This window comes from Microcaecilia unicolor, chromosome 2 (assembly GCF_901765095.1).
Source record: "Microcaecilia unicolor chromosome 2, aMicUni1.1, whole genome shotgun sequence".
In the NCBI taxonomy this organism is placed as follows: domain Eukaryota; kingdom Metazoa; phylum Chordata; class Amphibia; order Gymnophiona; family Siphonopidae; genus Microcaecilia; species Microcaecilia unicolor.
This window is the reverse complement of record NC_044032.1, coordinates 632,821,187-632,841,295: the sequence shown is the minus strand read 5'-3', so window position 1 is coordinate 632,841,295 and position 20,109 is coordinate 632,821,187. Positions and strand designations below refer to the sequence as shown.

At 45.5% G+C, this 20,109-nt stretch overlaps 1 protein-coding gene across 1 annotated transcript in view; it reads right to left on the bottom strand.

Moving 5' to 3' along the window:
- SLC7A11 (solute carrier family 7 member 11) overlaps positions 1–20,109 on the bottom strand; it is a 205,363-nt gene that overhangs the window by 100,213 nt on the left and 85,041 nt on the right. Inside the window, exon 6 of the mRNA XM_030191730.1 lies at positions 2,077–2,121. Coding sequence (XP_030047590.1) covers positions 2,077–2,121 — 45 coding nt within the window. The remainder of the gene's footprint in view (positions 1–2,076; positions 2,122–20,109) is intronic.

Here is a 20,109-nt window from a genome sequence, read left to right as displayed (position 1 = left end):
GCAGTGCCATGTGCTGCCCGGTTACTGTTGGGTTAGCGCAGGGGCCCTTACTGCCACCTCAATGAATGGTAGTATGTGCTCCCCCCCCAGAAATGGCAGCACGGCAAGTGCTTCATTTGCCACATGGCCATTTTTTGAAGAAAAAAAAAAAACTACCTTTTACCTGCTTCATTAAAAGTAGGCCTCGGCGCAATGCCAGAGCAGGGCCCTTTTTGCCACTGCTTCATGAAAGGGCCCCATAATAACTTGTACCAAAATAGTGAAATGCGAGGCATGAAAAAAAAATATGATGAATACAACATAATTGTCGAGGTTTAAAAAATACACTTTGCGTGTTGAACTTGAAGAATAAACTTTTGTACTGATCATCCTGGGACTTATGTCCGGCATCTTCCACCCTGAGACTCTCTGATAAACCAGGCACCCACGACACCAGCCACTTGGCTGGACCACCAAAATGGTGTTTTACTCGTACCTAACACTATCTAAAAAAAGGTCTATGGGACTTACTGAGAATAATTAGACACCTGATCAGCACTGAGCGTTTCTGGAATAGAAGTCCAACGTTTAATTATTAGGTTCCTCTTTCCATTTGCTGGCCTGCAGGTTAGAAAAGGCTACACAGCATTTTCTACGTGTATGCGGAAACTGGAGAGCAATTAGCAGCTTCCTTGATTCTGCAACACTTCCATCAAACGGATTTGTCCGTTCAGGAGGTAGGTTGGCATAAGCGCCACAAAAAAAAAAAAGTATTAGCTTTTCAAGCAATTAAACATCACAAAATAAATCATCCGTTTTCTTCTTCCTACTTAAGATTATTGTGAGGAAAATATGTTCCACTGTACAGAGAGGTCCAAATACTTAAAGAACGGATTGCAGAACACATATCTGCAAAACTTTTCTCAGACGTATTTAGCTATCATGAAAGGCAATTTTTTTTTATTTCACAAAAGGGGGTCTTTTATTAAACATAGTAACATAGTAGATGACGGCAGAAAAAGACCTGCACGGTCCATCCAGTCTGCCCAACAAGATAAACTCATATGTGCTACTTTTTGTGTATACCTTACCTTGATTTGTACCTGTCCTTTTCAGGGCACAGACCGTATAAGTCTGCCCAGCACCATCCCCGCCTCCCACCACCAGTCCCACCTCCTACCACCGGCTCTGACACAGACCATATAAGTCTGCCCAGCACTATCCCTGCCCCCAACCACCAGCCCCGCCTCCCAACCACCGGCTCTGGCACAGACCATACAAGTCTGCCCAGCACTATCCCCGCCTCCCAACCACCAGTCCCGCTTCCCACCACCGGCTCTGGCACAGACCGTATAAGTCTGCCCAGCACTATCCCCGCCCCCAACCACCAGCCCCGCCTCCCGTTCTTGACTAAGCTCCTGAGGATCCATATCCCAAGTTTCCTATTCTTTTAGAACATAAGTGTTGCCATACGGGAACATTCAAAGGTCCATCATTCCCAGTATCCTGTTTCCAGCAGTAGCCAATTCAGGTCACAAGTACCTGGCAAGATCCGAAGAGAGTTAAACAGATTTTATGCTGATTATCCTAGAAATCAGTAGTGGATTTTCCCAAGTCCATCTTAATAATGGCTTATGTACATTTCTTTTAGGAAATTATCCAAGCCCTTTTAAATGCTGCTAAGCTAACTGCTTTTATCACATTCTCTGGCAACAAATTCCAGAGTTTAATTACATAATAGCCACACTAGGTCAGACCAATGGTCCATCTAGCCCAGTATTCTGCTTCCAGAAGTGGCCACTCCAGGTCACAAGTAAACCACAGTACTGTTTTTATTTTGCAGGACTAATCAGCTAGCGGTAAACGAAGAGATGCCCACTTCATTTGTGCCATGCGCTAACAACGCGACCGTGGCTTTAGCAAAAGACCCCCATAGCGGTTTTTTTCCCCCTTTTTAATCTACAAATGAGGGGCCTGGTTTTCTAAGGCTTTTCTGTATTGATGGGATGAGAAAAAAAAACGTAATATATCCGACCCTGGGATTCCAGTGTTGAAAATAACAGCTTGGTATGCTGAAACAAAGTAGAAAGTGCTTACTTTTCAGGATTTTTCACTTCTTCAGTAACAAAGTTGAGGTAAAACCTGTGGATGAAATAACAGTAATTGGTATATTATCCACACAGGGCAAGAGACTGAGGAGTGGAGGAGTGGCCTAACGGTTAGTGTAGCAGGTTGTGGACCTAGGGAACTGGGTTTGATTCCTGCTGCTGCTGCCTGATGGTTAGCAGTGGGTTGAAATCCTGGAGAACCAGGTTCACTTCCCTCTGCAGCAGGGGCGTAGCCAGAGAGCCAATTTTAGGTGGGCCTGAGTCGAAGGTGGGTGGGCATGGAATTCATGCCCCCTGTCCCTAGCCCCCCTCTGTTCTGCTTTGCTCCGCTCTCTGCTCTTTGTCCCCCCCCCCCCCCTTCACCTGCAAACCCAAAATATTAAATATCTAAGCAGGAGGGGATCTACAAACTCTGCCAGCTGAAGATTTCTTCCTGCTCAGGCAGTCAGCGCTATTCCAAACAGCAGCCAGCAGCACCGGTTGCCTGAGGAAGAGGAAATGTTCAGCTGGCGGGGTTTGAGGATCTCTGCCAGCCATAGCAAGAGTGCCACAATTTTGGGTGGGCCTGAATCCAAATAGGGTGGGCCCTGGTCCACCCAGGCCCACCCATGGCTACGCCACTGCTCTGCAGCCTCATGTGACCCTGGGCCAGTCACTTAACCCAGTGGCGATCCTAGGTCGGCTGCCACCCGGGGCGGATCGCCACTGCACACCCCCCCCCCCCCCTGGGTGCAGCGGCGTCCGTCTCCCCATGGTGCAGCATGACACCCCCCCCCCCCCCGCATCAAGCTCCCCCTCCCCCACCGGGTGCATTCTTGGCTGCTGGAGGGTGCAGAGAGCAGCCACGCGCCTGTCAGCTCCACTGGCTCCCTGCTCCCTCTGCCCCGGAACAGGAAATAACCTGTTCCGGGGCAGAGGGAGCAGGGAACCAGCGGAGCCGACAGCGCTTTCGGCTGCTCTCTGCACCCTCCAGCAGCGTGCACCCGGGGCGGACCACCCCCACCGCCCTGCCCCCTTTGCTACGCCACTGACTTAACCCTCCACTGCCCCAGCTACAACAGTAGTACAATGTACTATTTAGATTGTGAGCCCACTAGGGACAGTCCCAGTACCTGTGAAATGAAACTTTAAACCGCTAAGCAGTATATAAATACTTAAATGAAATGGTCTACTTTTCCAGAAGGAGTGTAGTCACATCAACATTCAATGTGGTACAGCTACAGATAGATATTTAGCAAGTGGAGCAGCAAAAGATTGGTAGCAGCCCAGCCCCCTTTAAAAATCAAAGTAGCTATTTTTCCAAGTGGTAGATGGTTATAAGGGCAATTCTATAACCAGACATTTACAAGTATGCACGTCATTGTACATGTTAGTATGCAAAAAAATCATCAGTTATGTGCGTAAGCACCCAGGACCAAATTCTATAAATAGTGACTAGAAAATCAGCACTGAAAAAAACTGCGCTTAGCTTTAGTCTATAAACCTCGATCACAGTTAGGCATGGTTTATAGAATTCGCATAGCACCTGTCCCCGCAACTAAAATTTAGGCATGACCATTTACACCAATGAAAACCTGGTACGAATGGCTGAGCCTTATTTAGGCGCAGAAAAATTTTAGGAACGCCCATGCCCCTCTCATGGCCACACACCCTTTTGTGAGCTACGCATTAGAATTCAAATGCACCACTTTACAGAACACGCTTAGAAAGTTGCACGCGTAAATTCTAATTAGTGATGATAACTGCTTGCTAGAGGCCAATTATAATAATCGGCACTGATTGGCTTGTTAAATCAATTAAGTTGCACTCGCAAATCAGCTATCCATGCTGATTTATGCATGCAACATTGGTCGCCGTGCATAGAATGCTGGGGACTCACTGTTATTCCGTATGGGCATGCACAAATGCTATAGCACACAGATGTAAAGGGGATTTACATGTGGGAAGAGCATGACTGAGAAGCGGGTGTGCCTCCAGGTAACACTCCTAACACATTTCTATAGCGCTACTAGACGTACGAAGCGCTGTACAATTGAACATGAAGAGACAGTCCCTGCTCAATAGAGCTTGCAATCTAATTAGGGCAGACAAACAGGACAAGTAAGGGATAAGGACAAAGAGTCGCAAGATTCCATGCAGAATCCCAAAGAGTAGCAAGATTCCGGAATCCCGCAGTAGCAAGATTCCATGCAGAATCCCAAAGAGCAGCAAGATTCCGGAATCCCAAAGACTACTACTACTATTTATCATTTCTATAGCACTACTAGACGTACGCAGCGCTGTGCACTTGAACACGAAGAGACAGTCCCTGCTCGACAGAGCTTACAATCTAATTAGGACAGACAAACAGGACAAACAAGAGATAAGGGAATATTAACATGAGGATGATAAAATAAGGGTTCTGAACAAGTGAATAAGGGTTAGGAGTTAAAAGCAACATCAGAAGGGTGGGCTTGCAAGGGCAGGCTTCTGTTTCCGTGAGTCTGACGTCCTGCACGTGGATGGTCTTGGATTGTTTTCACAGCTTTTGGGAGTCCATTCCACAGTTGTGCACTTATGTATGAGAAGCAGGATGCATAAGTTGTTTTTGTCTTTTGTATTTAAGCCAATGTTTCGCCCAGCTGCATCAGGGATACATGGACTTCAAACACATATGCAACTTCCACGGTGTATGAAACTCATCCTACCCTTAAAATCAGTTATTTAGGGGTCCTTTTACTAAGCTACTGGAAAAAGTGACCTTAGCACACCTTTACACAGGTCTTTCCCAGACGCTAAGGGCATTTTGTACCGCAGTCATAAAAATGTCTTTTTTTCTATTTTCCGTATTAGTGGTCATATGCAAATTAGCAGGCAGCCATTTTACGAAATCACCACGTGAGCGCTTACCACCACCCATTTTGTAGGTCATAAGGGCTCATGCGGTATCCAGTTAATGCAAGAATACCCATTCTCTGCCCCTGACATGCCCCCTCAAAAAAAATTTTTTTTTAAAGATCTGCCTGATTTATTAGACCCCTGACGCAGGTGTTTGATACTGAAATACAACCCATATTGGGTCTATGAATAAAGGATTATTGTTTATTTCATTCGTGTGGGCCCTTGGTGCTTTATTTTGGTTTTGCCCCAAAATATACATCCAGGACAATGAGTCACCTTAGATGGTCCTTCAATGACCTTCATTCCACAACAGCTTTTGTCATCAGTCCTGAATGCTTACATTTTTATTTCATTTGTACCTCGAGCTTTCCCACTCATGGCAGGCTCAATGTGGCTTACATGGGGCAATGGAGGGTTAAGTGACTTGCCCAGAGTCACAAGGAGCTGCCTGTGCCTGAAGTGGGAATCAAACTCAGTTCCTCAGTTCCGCAGGACCAAAGTCCACCACCCTAACCACTAGGCCACTCCTCCACTGTTACTACTACACATGGAATGTGGCTATTCCACTAGCAACATTAGCAACATTCCATGTAGAGGTCGGCCCTTGCAGATCACCAATGTGGCCGCGCAGGTTTCTGCTTCTGTGAGTCTGACGTCCTGCACATACGTGCAGGACGTCAGACTCACAGAAACAGAAGCCTGCGCAGCCTTCTACATGGAATGTTGCTAGTGGAATACTACTACTACTACTACTTAACATTTCTAGAGCGCTACTAGGGTTACGCAGCGCTGTACAATTTAACAAAGAGAGACAGTCCCTGCTCAAAGAGCTTACAATCTAATAGACAAGTGAACGGTCGGTCCGATCGGGGCAGTCAAATTGGGGCAGTCTGGATTCACTGAACGGTAAGGGTTAGGTGCCGAACGCAGCATTGAAGAGGTGGGCTTTAAGCAAAGACTTGAAGATGGGCAGGGAGGGGGCTTGGCGTAAGGGTTCAGGAAGGTTGTTCCAAGCATAGGGTGAGGCGAGGCAGAATGAGCGGAGCCTGGAGTTGGCGGTGGTGGAGAAGGGTACTGAGAGGAGGGATTTATCCTGTGAACGGAGGTTACGGGCGGGAACGTAAGGGGAGATGAGGGTAGAGAGGTAGTGAGGGGCAGCAGACTGAGTGCATTTGTAGGTAAGAAGGAGAAGCTTGAATTGAATGCGGTATCTGATCGGAAGCCAGTGAAGTGACCTGAGGAGAGGGGTGATATGAGTATATCGGTTCTGGCGGAATATGAGACGTGCAGCAGAGTTCTGAACAGACTGAAGGGGGGATAGATGGCTAAGTGGGAGGCCGGTGAGGAGTAAGTTGCAGTAGTCCAGGCGAGAGGTAATGAGAGCGTGGACGAGAGTTCGGGTGGTGTGTTCAGAGAGGAAAGGGCGAATTTTGCTGATGTTAAAGAGGAAGAAGCGACAGGTCTTGGCTATCTGCTGGATATGCGCAGAGAAGGAAAGAGAGGAGTCAAAGATGACTCCGAGGTTGCGGGCAGATGAGACGGGGAGGATGAGGGTGTTATCAACTGAGATAGAAAGTGGAGGAAGAGGAGAAGTGGGTTTTGGTGGAAAGACGATAAGCTCGGTCTTGGACATGTTCAGTTTCAGGTGGCGGTTGGACATCCAGGCAGCAATGTCGGATAAGCAGGCCGATACCTTTGCCTGGGTCTCCGCGGTGATGTCTGGTGTGGAGAGATACAGTTGGGTGTCATCAGCATAGAGATGATACTGGAAACCATGAGATGAGATCAGGGAGCCCAGGGAAGAGGTGTAGATTGAGAAGAGAAGGGGTCCAAGGACCGATCCCTGGGGAACACCAACAGATAAGGGGATGGGGGTGGAGGAAGATCCATGAGAGTGAACTTTGAAGGTGCGGTGGGAGAGATAGGAGGAGAACCAGGAGAGGACAGAGCCCTGGAACCCAAATGAGGACAGTGTGGCAAGAAGTAAGTCATGATTGACAGTGTCAAAAGCAGCGGATAGATCCAGGAGGATGAGGATGGAGTAGTGGCCTCTGGATTTGGCAAGGAACAGGTCATTACAGACTTTAGAAAGTGCTGTTTCTGTCGAGTGAAGAGGGCGAAAACCGGATTGAAGCGGATCAAGGATGGCATGAGAGGAGAGAAAATCAAGGCAGCGGCTGTGGACTGCGCGCTCAAGTGTCTTGGAGAGGAAGGGTAGGAGGGAGATGGGGCGGTAGTTGGAGGGACAGGTAGGGTCTAGTGATGGTTTTTTGAGGAGTGGCGTGACTACAGCATGCTTGAAGGTGTCGGGGACAGTTGCAGTGGAGAGAGAGAGGTTGAGGATATGACAGATGGAGGGGGTGATAGTAGGAGAGATGGTGTTAAGTAAGTTGGTGGGGATGGGATCAGAGGAACAAGTGGTGCATTTTGAGGAGGAAAGAAGGCGGGCGGTTTCCTCCTCGGAGATATCAGGAAAGGAGGAGAAAGAGGTCTGGGTTGGTTGGTTGAGGGAGAGGGTTGAAGGGTGAAGAGGAGGAGGTGGCTTGGTAGTGAACTCAAGGTTGATCTTTTGCACCTTGTCGCGGAAGTAGTCAGCCAGTGATTGAGGAGAGAGTGACGGGGGGGTGGGAGCGGAGGGCACTTTGAGGAGGGAGTTAAGGGTGGCGAAGAGACGACGAGGGTTAGAGCTGAGAGAATTAGTCAATTGGGTGTAATAGTCCTGTTTGGCAAGGAATAGTGAGGACTGGAAGGAGGATAGCATGAATTTGTAGTGAAGGAAATCTGAATGGGTGCGAGAATAGCAACATTCCATGTAGAATCTCCAATAGTATCTATTTTATTTTTGTTACATTTGTACCCTGCGCTTTCCCACTCATGGCAGGCTCAATGCGGCTTACATGGGGCAATGGAGGGTTAAGTGACTTGCCCAGAGTCACAAGGAGCTGCCTGTGCCTGAAGTGGGAATCCAACTCAGTTCCTCAGTTCCCCAGGACCAAAGTCCACCACCCTATCCACTAGGCCACTCCTGCACTCCAATGATACGTAGGATCATTTTTGGTCCACAGTATCATTTCTGAACTGTCTGGCTCACCTAATTTCCACTGGAAACCAGTTACGAGCATGGTTGGTACTTGACACGGAGGCACCGTTTCCTTCCTTACGTGGAGTACTGAATTCTGCAGGTTTACAATGTCATTGTGCTGAAAGTCTAAGGAGGCATTTGGCAGCTGAATTAAATAATGCAACGGATTCAAGCGATTGTCAAAAGGAATGCTTAGCAGACAGCTCTTTTTATGTGTTGGTACTTTATTACTATGGAGGGTGAGCATCACGCAGGCTGCAGGCAAAGCTATCTTTTAATGAACTTGTCCATTTGGGAGGGCTTCTTCCTTTCGAAGGTGCTGGCATGGTTTACCTCACTATATATTATTCATTAAAGTTTAAGTCTATAGTTTGCAGGGATTTTAGAAGCCAGGGTGTAAAGTTATTTCGCACAGACCTCTGTTTATCAACCATTTAGATGCCAGGGACCAGTTGGCTACCTTCCTAAAATAATGGGGATCAGCTGCAGAGCTAATCCTTGAGACTGAAGAGTTGGCGGCTCCTTTTTGGGATATTATATCCTAATCAGACACCCCAGTTACTCAGCCAAGCTATGCAGCCACCTGCTCCATAACCCAGGAAACTCCATGTTCTGCCAACCGGTGATCTCTTTGTCCGTCCTTCCTCTCCCCCCGCCCCTCCCCTCCCGAGTCACCAGTGTGGCTCTACTTTCTCCCAGCCAGACACCATTCCTCCTCTCAAGCCAGTCAGCATCCAGGGCTTCTGCCATGTGGTCTCTGCTTCTTTCCCTGCAAAGGTCGCAGCCCTGAGTAAATGGCGAATGCTCCAGTCTGTGTGTGTTTCTCTCTCTCTCTCTCTATTTGACACCCTTTCCCCCAAAGAGCTGATATACCAGCAGGATCTGCCGTCCGTGTTCCTGCTGCCGTTACCACTTCCCCGTATGCAGACCAACTTCTGTTCCAACCCTGAGGACAAGCCAGTTAGCGCGTGCTAATGTAGACACGCTAACTGATTAGCACAACGTGTAATTAAACTCTGGAATTTGTTGCCAGAGAACGCGTTAAAGGAAGCTAGCTTAGCGGAGTTTAAAAAAGGTTTGGACGGCTTCCTAAAGGAAAAGTCCATAGACCGTTATTAAATGGACTTGGGGAAAATCCACTATTTCTGGGATAAGCAGTATAAAATGTTTTGTACATTTTTGGCATCTTGCCGGGTATTTGTGACCTGGATTGGCCACTGTTGGAAACAGGATGCTGGGCTCGATGGACCTTTGGTCTTTCCCAGTATGGCAATACTTATGTACACATGAACTCCCATTCTCTGCCCCCAGACATACCCCCTCAAACAGTTAGCCTGCACACATTTGGAACTTATCTCAAGACCCCTGAGCGCATCATGTGGTATCCCATTTTAAGCTGTGTTAGGTGTGCGTTAGTGCCAAATACAGCTTAGTAAAAGGGTCTATGGTAAAACTCCTTAGAACTACTATTAATCACTTATATAGCCCTAGTAGATGTATGAAGTGCTGTACACATTATATGCAGTTACTTTCTCTGTCCCTAGAGGGCTCACAACATAAGGGGCCCTTTTAATAAGCCGTGTAAGCGCCTACGCACACCAATTCCAAGTTACCGCCCGGCTACCGCATGGCCCTTATGGTAATTTCATTTTTGGTGTGTGTCCGCTACGTGCGTCCGTAAAATATTTTTTATTTTCTGGCACACGTCAAATGGCATTTGATGCGCGTAGCTCATTTCAGCCCGGTTACCGAGTGAGACTTTGCCGCTACTTTTGCCAGACGTCCATTTTCAGTAAAAATTTTAAAAAGGTATTTTTTACAGGTGCGCTAAACAATGATTCTGCACACACGTCTACACTGCCGCAGGCCATTTTACAGCGCACCTTAGTAAAAGGACCCCTAAGTTTTTGTACATGGGGCAATGGAGGGTTAAGGGGCACTTTTACTAAGCCATGTAATGGCCCACGTGCCCCTAATGTGCGCCAGTCCTGAGTTACTGCCCAGCTACCGCGTGGCCCTTGCGCTAATTTCATTTTTGGCGCGTGTCCACTATGCGCGTCCGAAAAATATTTTTTATTTTCTGCACGCGTCAGCTACGTATGTAGGTCATTACTGCCCGGTTACCGCGTGAGACTTTGCCACTAGGTCAATGGCTGGTGGTAAAGTTTCAGACCCAAAATGGACGCACGGCAATTTTCATTTTGCCACACGTCCATTTTTGGCAAAAATTTTAAAAGGGCGTTTTTTTTACATGTGCGCTAAAAAATGATTCTGTACGCGACCAAAACACACGTCTACACTGCCTCAGGTCATTTTTCAGCCACCTTAGTAAAAGGACCCCACAGTGGCTTGCCCAAGGGGCTGTGGTGGGATTGGAACCCAGGTCTCCAGGTTCAAAGCCCACTGCACTAACCATTAGGCTACTCCTGCACTGTAGACAAGGAAGCCCCAAACCTTCTAGGGGTCTGATCCAGTTATTAGGGTTTTACAACCCAAACATTGTAATTTTGTTTAGTTTCTTCACAAAGAGCGGGTGCTATTTTTCAAAAGTGTGCCCTTCTCATGTAGCATGCGTACTCTCTTCACACAATGCACACTATTTATTATTATTATTAGCATTTGTATAGCGCTACCAGACGCACGCAGCACTGAACACCTGATACAAAGAGACAGTCCCTGCTCAAAAGAGCTTACAATCTAAATAATACAGACAGACAAGACAGTTACGGGTGAGGGAAGTAATGGGAGCTAAAAAGCAGCAGTGAAAAGGTGGGTTTTCAGCATAGATTTGAAAACAGGTAAAGATGGAGCTAGACGTATAGGTCCAGGAAGTCTATTCCAGGCATAAGGTGCCGTGAGAGAAAAGGAGCGAAGCCTGGAGTTAGCAGTGGAGGAGAAGGGGGACGATAAGAGAGATTTGTCCAGCGAGCGGAGATTACGGGGAGGAATGTAGGGAGAGATGAGAGTGGAGAGGTAATGGGGGGCTGCAGAGTGGATGCATTTAAAGGTCAGTAAGAGAAGTTTGAACTGTATGCGGAAGCGGACAGGGAGCCAGTGAAGTGACTTGAGGAGCGGGCTAGTGTGGGTATAACGATTCTGGCGGAAAATAAGTCGTGCCGCAGAATTTTGGACAGATTGGAGAGGAGAGAGATGGCTGAGCGGAAGACCAGTGAGAAGTAAATTGCAATAGTCCAAGCGAGAGGCGACAAGGGTGTGGATAAGGGGTCTAGCAGCGTATTCGGAAAGGAAGGGACGAATTTTGCTAATATTGTAGATAAAGAAACGACAGGTTTTGGCGATCTGTTGAATAAGCGCAGAAAAGGAGAGAGAGGAATCAAAGATGACTCCAAGGTTACGAGCTGAGGAGACAGGGAGGATGTGAGAGCCATTTATGTATAACACAATTTAAAAAAAAAAAACTGGAATTCTTTTTTTCCTGTCATACAGAGTAAAACTGCAAGTCCCTAGTCGTTATCCCCCAACCATCGTCTGGGATGAAAATACTTTCCTCAGCTTCAGACGTTCCTTGCCTATGATTACATTTTCTTGCTCGTCTTCCAAAGCTGTCACTGTTCTCATCTCTGCATTCCTTTTCATCTCTCACCTCTCCTCTTTTCTATGAGGAATCATATTTTCGTCTTGCCGTTACTCTGACTGACCTCACCGCAGTTTCCCTCTTCAGTCTCTTTTCCTGTGCTGGCTGATACATCTGTCTCCATTTCTCTCTCACCATCCTGCTGAGTCAGACTATAAAGGACGTGTGTTCCAAGCTAACCTTTCTGCACCGCGCTTACAGCATTCCCACACGATTTCAATTATTTATCGCTAACTTCAAACGAGTTTGATTCCGGTGTCGCTTTTTTCTTAGCAGGAAGGCGAGCCAGAGTAGTCAACCCGAAGGCCATCATTGACTTGGATGTTTTCCACGGTAGTATCTCTTACGATGTACATGTTTTATTAACAGCTGTCTCACTCCCGTGCCTTGGCTCTAATTTGCTGATCGGAAGGATACTGCAGTTCTTAACTCTGACTACTGTGGCTTCACTGGAGTATTTTGTCTAGATTTTATCATCATCTTATAGACCTGTTCTTCACTTAAATGGGTCTCATAGAGTTAAGAGTACAATCTATATACATTATTTCCTGATTGTCCAAAACTAAGCCCCTGAAAACAACTGTCCTAAATGCACTTACAAGTATATACATGATGGGATGCTGCCACCTACACATGTGAATGCTTTCTGCCTGATATTTTAAACCATTTAATCAGCCAGGAACAGCTCCTGGCCGGTCTGGCAATATTCAGCAGAAGATCGCCAGTTATTTCCTGATGAATATTGCCAATTAGCACTTAGCCAGTTACATTGTGTAATATAATTGGCTATCTGCTAATATTCAGTACATCTCTGGCTAAGTTTGGTGGCCAAATTCGCCACTGAAATAACAGGTCTATCCTTTCCCAGTTTTATTTATTTATTTAGATTTTGCTCACACCTTTTTCAGTAGCAGCTCAAGGTGAGTTACATTCAGGTACTCTGGATAGTTCTCTGTCCCAGGAGGGCTCACAATCTAAGTTTGTACCTCAGGCAATGGAGGGTTAAGTGACTTGCCCCAGATCACAAGGAGCAGCAGTGGGATTTGAACCAGCCACCTCTGGATTGCAAGACCGGTGCTCTAATAACTAGGCCACTCCTCCACTCCACTGCATTCTATGTAGAACCCCAAAGAATAGCAAGATTCTGGAATTGTAAAGAGTAACAAGATTCCATGCAGAATCTCAAAGAGTAGCAACATTCCATTTATTTAGATTTTGCTCACACCCTTTTCAGTAGTAGCTCAAGGTGAGTTACATTCAGGTGCTCTGGATATTTCTCTGTCCCAGGAGGGCTCACAATCTAAGTTTGTACCTGAGGCAATGGAGGGTTAAGTGACTTGCCCAAGATCACAAGGAGCAGCAGCGGGACTTGAACCAGCCACTTCTGGATTGCGAGACTGGTGCTCTAACCACTAGGCCACTCCTCCACTACGGTTTCAATTTAACCAGTCAGTGCTGAATATCAGCTTGGCTGGTTACGTTGAAACCCACCATAAAACACCTGGATATTCGGTGCCGGTCAGTGGAAAAGGCCCGGCATTGAATATCTGAATTCACCACTGACGGCAGGAGGCAGCCCGGCTACCTCCCGCAGTCTGAATGTCGGGCCCATCATTTTCTTATTGTGCAAAACTATGCCCCTGAAAACAACTGCCCTAAATGCACTGAAAAGTGTACACATTATGGAATGCTCTGCGTACTCTAAACTCATACCACGGATGAAAAAAAAATAACCTGACAGAAAATTTGTCTTAGCATAAGTGAATAACAGGGCACAGTCCCTAAATGAGGGCTTCATCTTTCCTCTCCTTTAAAACAAGGCATCTTCTCCATTCTTCCCCCATTACAAAATAAATTTATTGAAATATTTATGACTAGGGTTACCATATTTTGTCCCCCCAAAAGAAGGACACATGCCCTGCCCCCACCACACACCCACCACGCCCCCTTTCACACCCCAGCCCGCCCCCTTTCACACCCTCGCTCCGCCCCCTGTCACCCCCTGTCACACACCCCGTCACTCCCCCTCCCCGACACCCCCCCCCTCCCCTTACCTTACTACTGCCCTGGTGGTCTAGTGACCTCTTCGGGGCAGGAAAGAGCCCCCTCTTTCCTGCCCGTAGCGCTGCTCTGCATGCATCCTTCCTGTTCCTGATCTCAGTGCCGATTCAAAATGACAGCTGAGAGTTGAAGTCTGGTGAGGTCACGTCAACTCTTGGCGGCCATTTTGAATCGGCGCCGAGATCAGCAACAGGAAGGATGCATGCAGAGCAGCGCTCCGGGCAGGAAAGAGGAGGCTCTTTCCTGTCCCAAAGGCGGAAGAGGTCACTAGACCACCAGGGCAGTAGTGTAGCAACCCCTCTTTGGTGAATTTCAGGAGTTCTACAGTAGTAAGTAATGGGAGGGGAGGCTAGCAATCTGCCCGTTTGTCCAGAAATCCGGACAAACAGGCAGATTGGCAAAACCCGCCCGGTTGCCCGGACATGTCCTCAAAAAGAGGACATGTCCGGGTAAATCCGGACATATGGTAACGCTATTTATGACTAAATGGAGTTTTGCACCCAAGGAAAAATGAGCACCAGCATGTGGGTTCCTTTTTCTTGCTGCAGCTGATTTTGCCCGGTCAAATGTCCATAGCACAGTCATTTGAGACACTCAGGGTCCCTTTTACTGAGCCGCATAAGCGTCTACGCGTGCCAAAATGGAGTTCCCGCACAGCTACCACGTGGCCCTTCCGGTAATTTCATTTTTGGCGCGCATCCGCTACGCGTGCCTGAAAAAGATTTTTTATTTTCTGGCGAGCGTCAGCTACGTGCGTCAAGTGGCATTTGGCGCATGTAGCTCATTACCGCCCGGTTACCGTGTGAGACTTTACTACTAGGTCAACGGCTGGCAGTAAGGTCTCAGACCCAAAATGGACGCTCGGCAATTTTCATTTTGCCGCACGTCCATTTTCGGCAAAAATAAAAAGAAGGCATTTTTTTTTTTGCGCTTGCATTGAAAAATGATTCTTCGTGCCCAAGACACGCGTCTACACTACTACTACTACTATTTAGCATTTCTATAGCGCTACAAGGCATACGCAGCGCTGCACAAACATAGAAGAAAGACAGTCCCTGCTCAAAGAGCTTACAATCTAATAGACAAAAAATAAATAAAGTAAGCAAATCAAATCACTACCGCAAGCCATTTTTCAGCACACCTTACTAGAAGGACCCCTTGACATTTGACATTCGTCTCTTCCAGTCAGGTCTGCCTCACAACTAAAGGACTTCCAAAGAGGCTCTGTTCATACCAAATGGAGGAAGGAGTGGCCTAATGGCTAGTGCAGTGGGCTTTGATCCTGGAAACCGGGGTGTGATTCCCACCACAGCCCCTTGGGTAAGTCACTTTGGGGTCCTTTCACTAAGCCGCATAAGCGTCTACGTGTGCCCAATGCGCACCAAAATGGAGTTACCGCCCGACTACCGCACGCTCTTGCGGTAATTTCATTTTTGGCGCGTGTGAGAAAAATATTTTTTAATTTCGGGCACACATAACAGACGTGTGCCAAGTGGCAGTTGGCGTGTGTAGGTCACTATCGCCCAGTTACCTTGCGAGTCTTTACCTAATGGCTGGCGGTAAGGTCTCAGACCCAAAATGGATGCGCGGCAATTTTCATTTTGCTGCACGTCCATTTCTGACAAAAAATTTTTTTAAAAGCCTTTTACAGGCGCGCTAAAAAATGGATCGGTGCACGCCCCAAACCCACGCCTACACTACTGAAAGCCATTTTTTTTAGCTCGCCTTTGAAACAGGACCCCTTAACCCTCCATTGCCCCAGGTACAAAAATTTAAGATTGTGAGCCCTCTAGGGACAGAGAATGTACCTGCGAATAATGTGAACAGCGCTACGTACATCTAGAAGAACTATAGAAATTAGTAGTAGTATTAACAGCACCTGCAGCTCTTCCAGTTATGAAGAATTCTATCAGTAGACCTTTCCATGTTCTTGAATATGTATTAAAAAAAATATTGTATTCTGCTATCCAGCTAAACCAAATGCTGTTTTTTGCTCTACTCTGTTGCAGGCATACAAGCCACCCCTTCACTTCATTCTACACCCTCACTTCCGCTGATTAGCACCTTAACAGGTGTGCTGGCCACCCGGTGTGCAAAATTTAGCATCAATTGCCTTCACCTAATTGGTAAGTAAAACGAACAGCACGAATTAGGACAAGCACAGGACCACAAAGCAACAAATATTTTCTCTGATAAACGTGACTAATTACCATATGCTAATGAGTTGCTATGGGGACCCAGATTTTCATGTCCAACACTGACAGCAGTAGGTGATAATGAAATTTCAGGAGAAGTGGACGGTGAGCTCTTCAGCAAAGCTAAATCACATCAGCAAATTTTGGCTGGTTTGTTTGTTTATTTATTTATTGATTTTCTGCATTTATATCCCACATTTTCCCACCTCTTCACAGGCTTAATGTGGCTCACAAATACCGTAGTGGCGATCGCCATTTCCGCAATAAGAAATACAGAAGAATGTTCCAATCAGAGTATAAAGAGTACACAGTAAATTAGAATAAAATCGGTAAGCAATACATTTCAGGTGCTGAAATCAAGGGTAGTGAAAAGCGTTCAATTATGACAATGTGATAAAGTAACCAAAATAAGAATAATTCAATGTTAACTAATTCTAGTAGAGTTCTGATGTCCTTTTTTTTAAGAAGGGTCCTTTTGATAAGTCTCTCTGAACAGGTTAGTCTTTAATAGTTTCCGGAAGGCTGCCAGATCGTGTGTTGTTTTTATGGCATTCCAACGTTGCGTACAAATGTAGGAGAAACTAGACGCATATATTGATTTAAATTTAAGCCCTCTGCAATTGGGATAATGGAGATTCAAGGAAGTACGTGACAAACTTTTTGTATTCCTTACTGGTAAATCGACGAGGTCAAACATATATGTCGGGGCCTCACCATGAATAATTTTGTGGACCAGGGTACAGATTTTGAATGTAATTCGATCATTTAATGGTAGCCAGTGTAATTTTTCTCTGAGGGGTTTGGCACTTTCATATTTCGCCTTTCCAAATACGAGTCTGGTTATTTTCTTCTCTTTTAATGAACAGAAGTACAGTATCAGACGGAATTGCATTCTAATCCTAACGAGATTGAGCAAAAATTTGAAAGAATGGCGTCAGGCTTGACTGTCTCTAGGCCGCAGCGGGGGAGATTCTACGTATGGCGCCTAAACAAATCGAAGCTGAAATCAGTGCCAACTAAGTGTATTCTATAATCGGCGCCTAGATTTAGCCACTGATTAGAAAATAAGCTTAGTTGATATCTCAGCATCTAAATCTACGCACATCCATTTACACCAACAAAAATGTGGCGTAAATCTCGACGCGTAGATTTAGACACATTGGGCCATATTCTAGATCTATGCATCTAAATTTTGGAACGCCAATGAAACGCTCATTTCCCTGCTCAAAACCACACCCCTTTTTGATTGTGTGCACTAGAAGTTCGTCGCACTTTGATACAGAATACGCTTAGTGAGTTGTGCACATAAATTGTAATCAGTGCCAATTAGTGCTCATTACTGCTCGTTAAGTGCTGTCATCAGTGGTCATTAGCTTGCTAACTGTGTTAACTTACATGCATTGTTATAGGTTATAGGTTAGGGCTCTTTAGCTTGGAAACAGACGGCAGAGGGGAGATATGATTGAGGTCTACAAAATCCTGAGTGGTGTAGAATGAAAAGAAGTAAATCGATTTTTTTACTCGTTCCAAAAATACAAAGACTAGGAGTCACTCGAGGAAGTTAGATGGAATACTTTTAAAACAAATAAGAGGAAATATTTTTTCAGTCAACGAATATTTAAGCTGTGGAACTCTGCCTAAGGATGTGGTAACAGCGGTTAGTGTACCTGGGTTTAAAAATATTTGGACAAATTCCTGGAGGAAAAGTCCATAGTTTGCTATTGAGACAGACATGGGAAGCAACTGTTTGCCCTGGGATTTGTAGTATAGAATGTTGCTACTCTGAGATTCTGCATGGAATCTTGTCACTCTCTAGGATTCCAGAATCTTGCTATTCTTTGGGGTTCTACATGGAATGTTGCTACTCTTTGAGATTCTGCATGGAATCTTGTCGCTCTCTAGGATTCCAGAATCTTGCTATTCATTGGGGTTCTACGTGGAATGTTGCTACTCTTTGAGATTCTGCATGGAATCTTGTCACTCTCTAGGATTCCAGAATCTTGCTATTCTTTGGGGTTCTATATGGAATGTTGCCACGATTTGGGTTTCTGCCAGGTACTTGTGACATGGCTTGGCCACTGTTTGAAAAACAGGCTACTGGGCTAGATGTTCGGCGTGGATCTCTAGGTTTGCTATATAGAATTTCTAATTTGGCTCCAGAAAACAATTCATTTGGTTCCATATAAAAGGGAGCAAGTTCTGCCCCGAAGCATGTAGGGAGATGTAGTTCTAACATTCCATGAGAAAACTCCAATCATGCACTGAGCTGAAATCGGGCTTGATTTAGCCTGTCCCTTGATGATATGGACTGGTCACTCTACTCGGCAGTTAGATACCTTTTTTCACAAAGCAGAGTCAGCCTGTATGTATTGCTCACACGGTATGATGAATTAACACTTAAAAAAAATATATAATAGCCTTTACATGCATTAAAAGTAAACCTGACAGAAAATGTGTTGTGTCAGAGGTTTGACAAACTGGCAAATATCCATCCCAGCTGTTTGTCCAATTCATTCTCTTCCAAAGAATAAATGAATATCATGTATCAGTGGTAGATTTTTAATGGAAGATTTAATCCTCTCTTTGGCTAGTCATAACAATTTTTATCTCCTCAGTAAGGTCAGGTCTCAGGGGGTTAACACTCCATTTTGTACAGGTTTTTAATTTCAGTCAGCTGGCCAAGAAGGGACTGGTCATGGCTCATAGCTCAGACCCTGTATTTAATCTTCGCTTAAATGATCTTAACTGTAGTCAATAAATAAATAAACCTTCAAAATAGCCAATGTTTGTCAGAGTCAAAAACTGTACCAACCTTTCATAGAAAGTTACTTTTAATAGCCACTGTGCCTTGCTGCCAGCTTTAAGGTGCCAAGTCCATTATAAACTCAGCAAAAACAAACCCAGGCCAGGAAAGAAATATCCACAGGCAGAGATTTGGAGGCAGGTTTAATATATTGCTAAATTGTAGCCCTGTCTTGTCATATTTTGGTCTATTGTTACATTACTATTACTACTACTTACCACTACTTATCATTTCTAAAGCGCTACTAGACGTACGCAGCGCTGTACACTTGAACATGAAGAGACAGTCCCTGCTCGACAGAGCTTACAATCTAATTAGGACAAACAAGAGATAAGGGAATATTAAAGTGAGGGTGATAAAATAAGGGTTCTGAACAAGTGAATAAGGGTTAGGAGTTAAAAGCAGCATCAAAAAGGTGGGCTTTTAGCTTAGATTTAAAGACGGCCAGAGATGGAGCTTGACGTACCGGCTCAGGAAGTCTATTCCAGGCATATGGTGCAGCAAGATAAAAGGAACGGAGTCCGGAGTTAGCAGTGGAGGAGAAGGATGCAGATAAGAGATTTATCCAGTGAAGGGAGCTCCTGGGGAGGAATGTAGGGAGAGATGAGAGTGGAGAGGTACTGAGGAGCTGCAGAGTGAATGCACTTATAGGTCAATAAGAGGAGTTTGAACTGTATGCGCAAATGGATAGGAAGCCAGTGAAGGGGTTAAGGGGTTCTTTTACTGAAGTGCATTAAAATTTGCAATTACCATGTCTTAATGCAGCAAATATATCTGCAGCAGCTTGCAAGTTTAAGGCAGCATTTACTGGGGGTCTTGCCTAGCACCTAATTATGCAGATCCTGCATTAAAAGTTTCATTACTGTGCAGCACTCTGGGCACAGTTACCCCTGGATTCTATATAGCACACCTAGCGTTATGCGCAGCTCAGCACGTCAATGTAGGCGTATTCTATAACTATGCGTGTAGATGAAATGTTTTAACAAGTTGTTAAGCATTATTAACAGCTCTTAACAGACAATATTATTATTATTTGTTGCATTTGTATCTCACATTTTCCCACCTTTTGCAGGCTCAATGTGGCTTACATATAACCGTTAACGGCGTTACCGATTACGGTCTGGTCAAATACATGGTATGAATGAATACAACGTAATATTGTAGTAGCATGAGGTACATGTATGGTAGGTACAGTTGAGGGAACTTTAGAGGAAAAGGGGTAAGAAGAGTCAGGTAATGTTCGTTACGGTCTTTGGTTGCATCGTGTCGCAGGTGAACAGGCATTTTTATGTTGGATCGGTGGGGTATGCTCTTCTGAACAGGTCTGTCTTTAATGCTTTCTGAAAGTTTAGGTGGTCGAGCGTAGTTTTTATTGCTTTTGGCAATGCGTTCCATAGTTGTGCGCT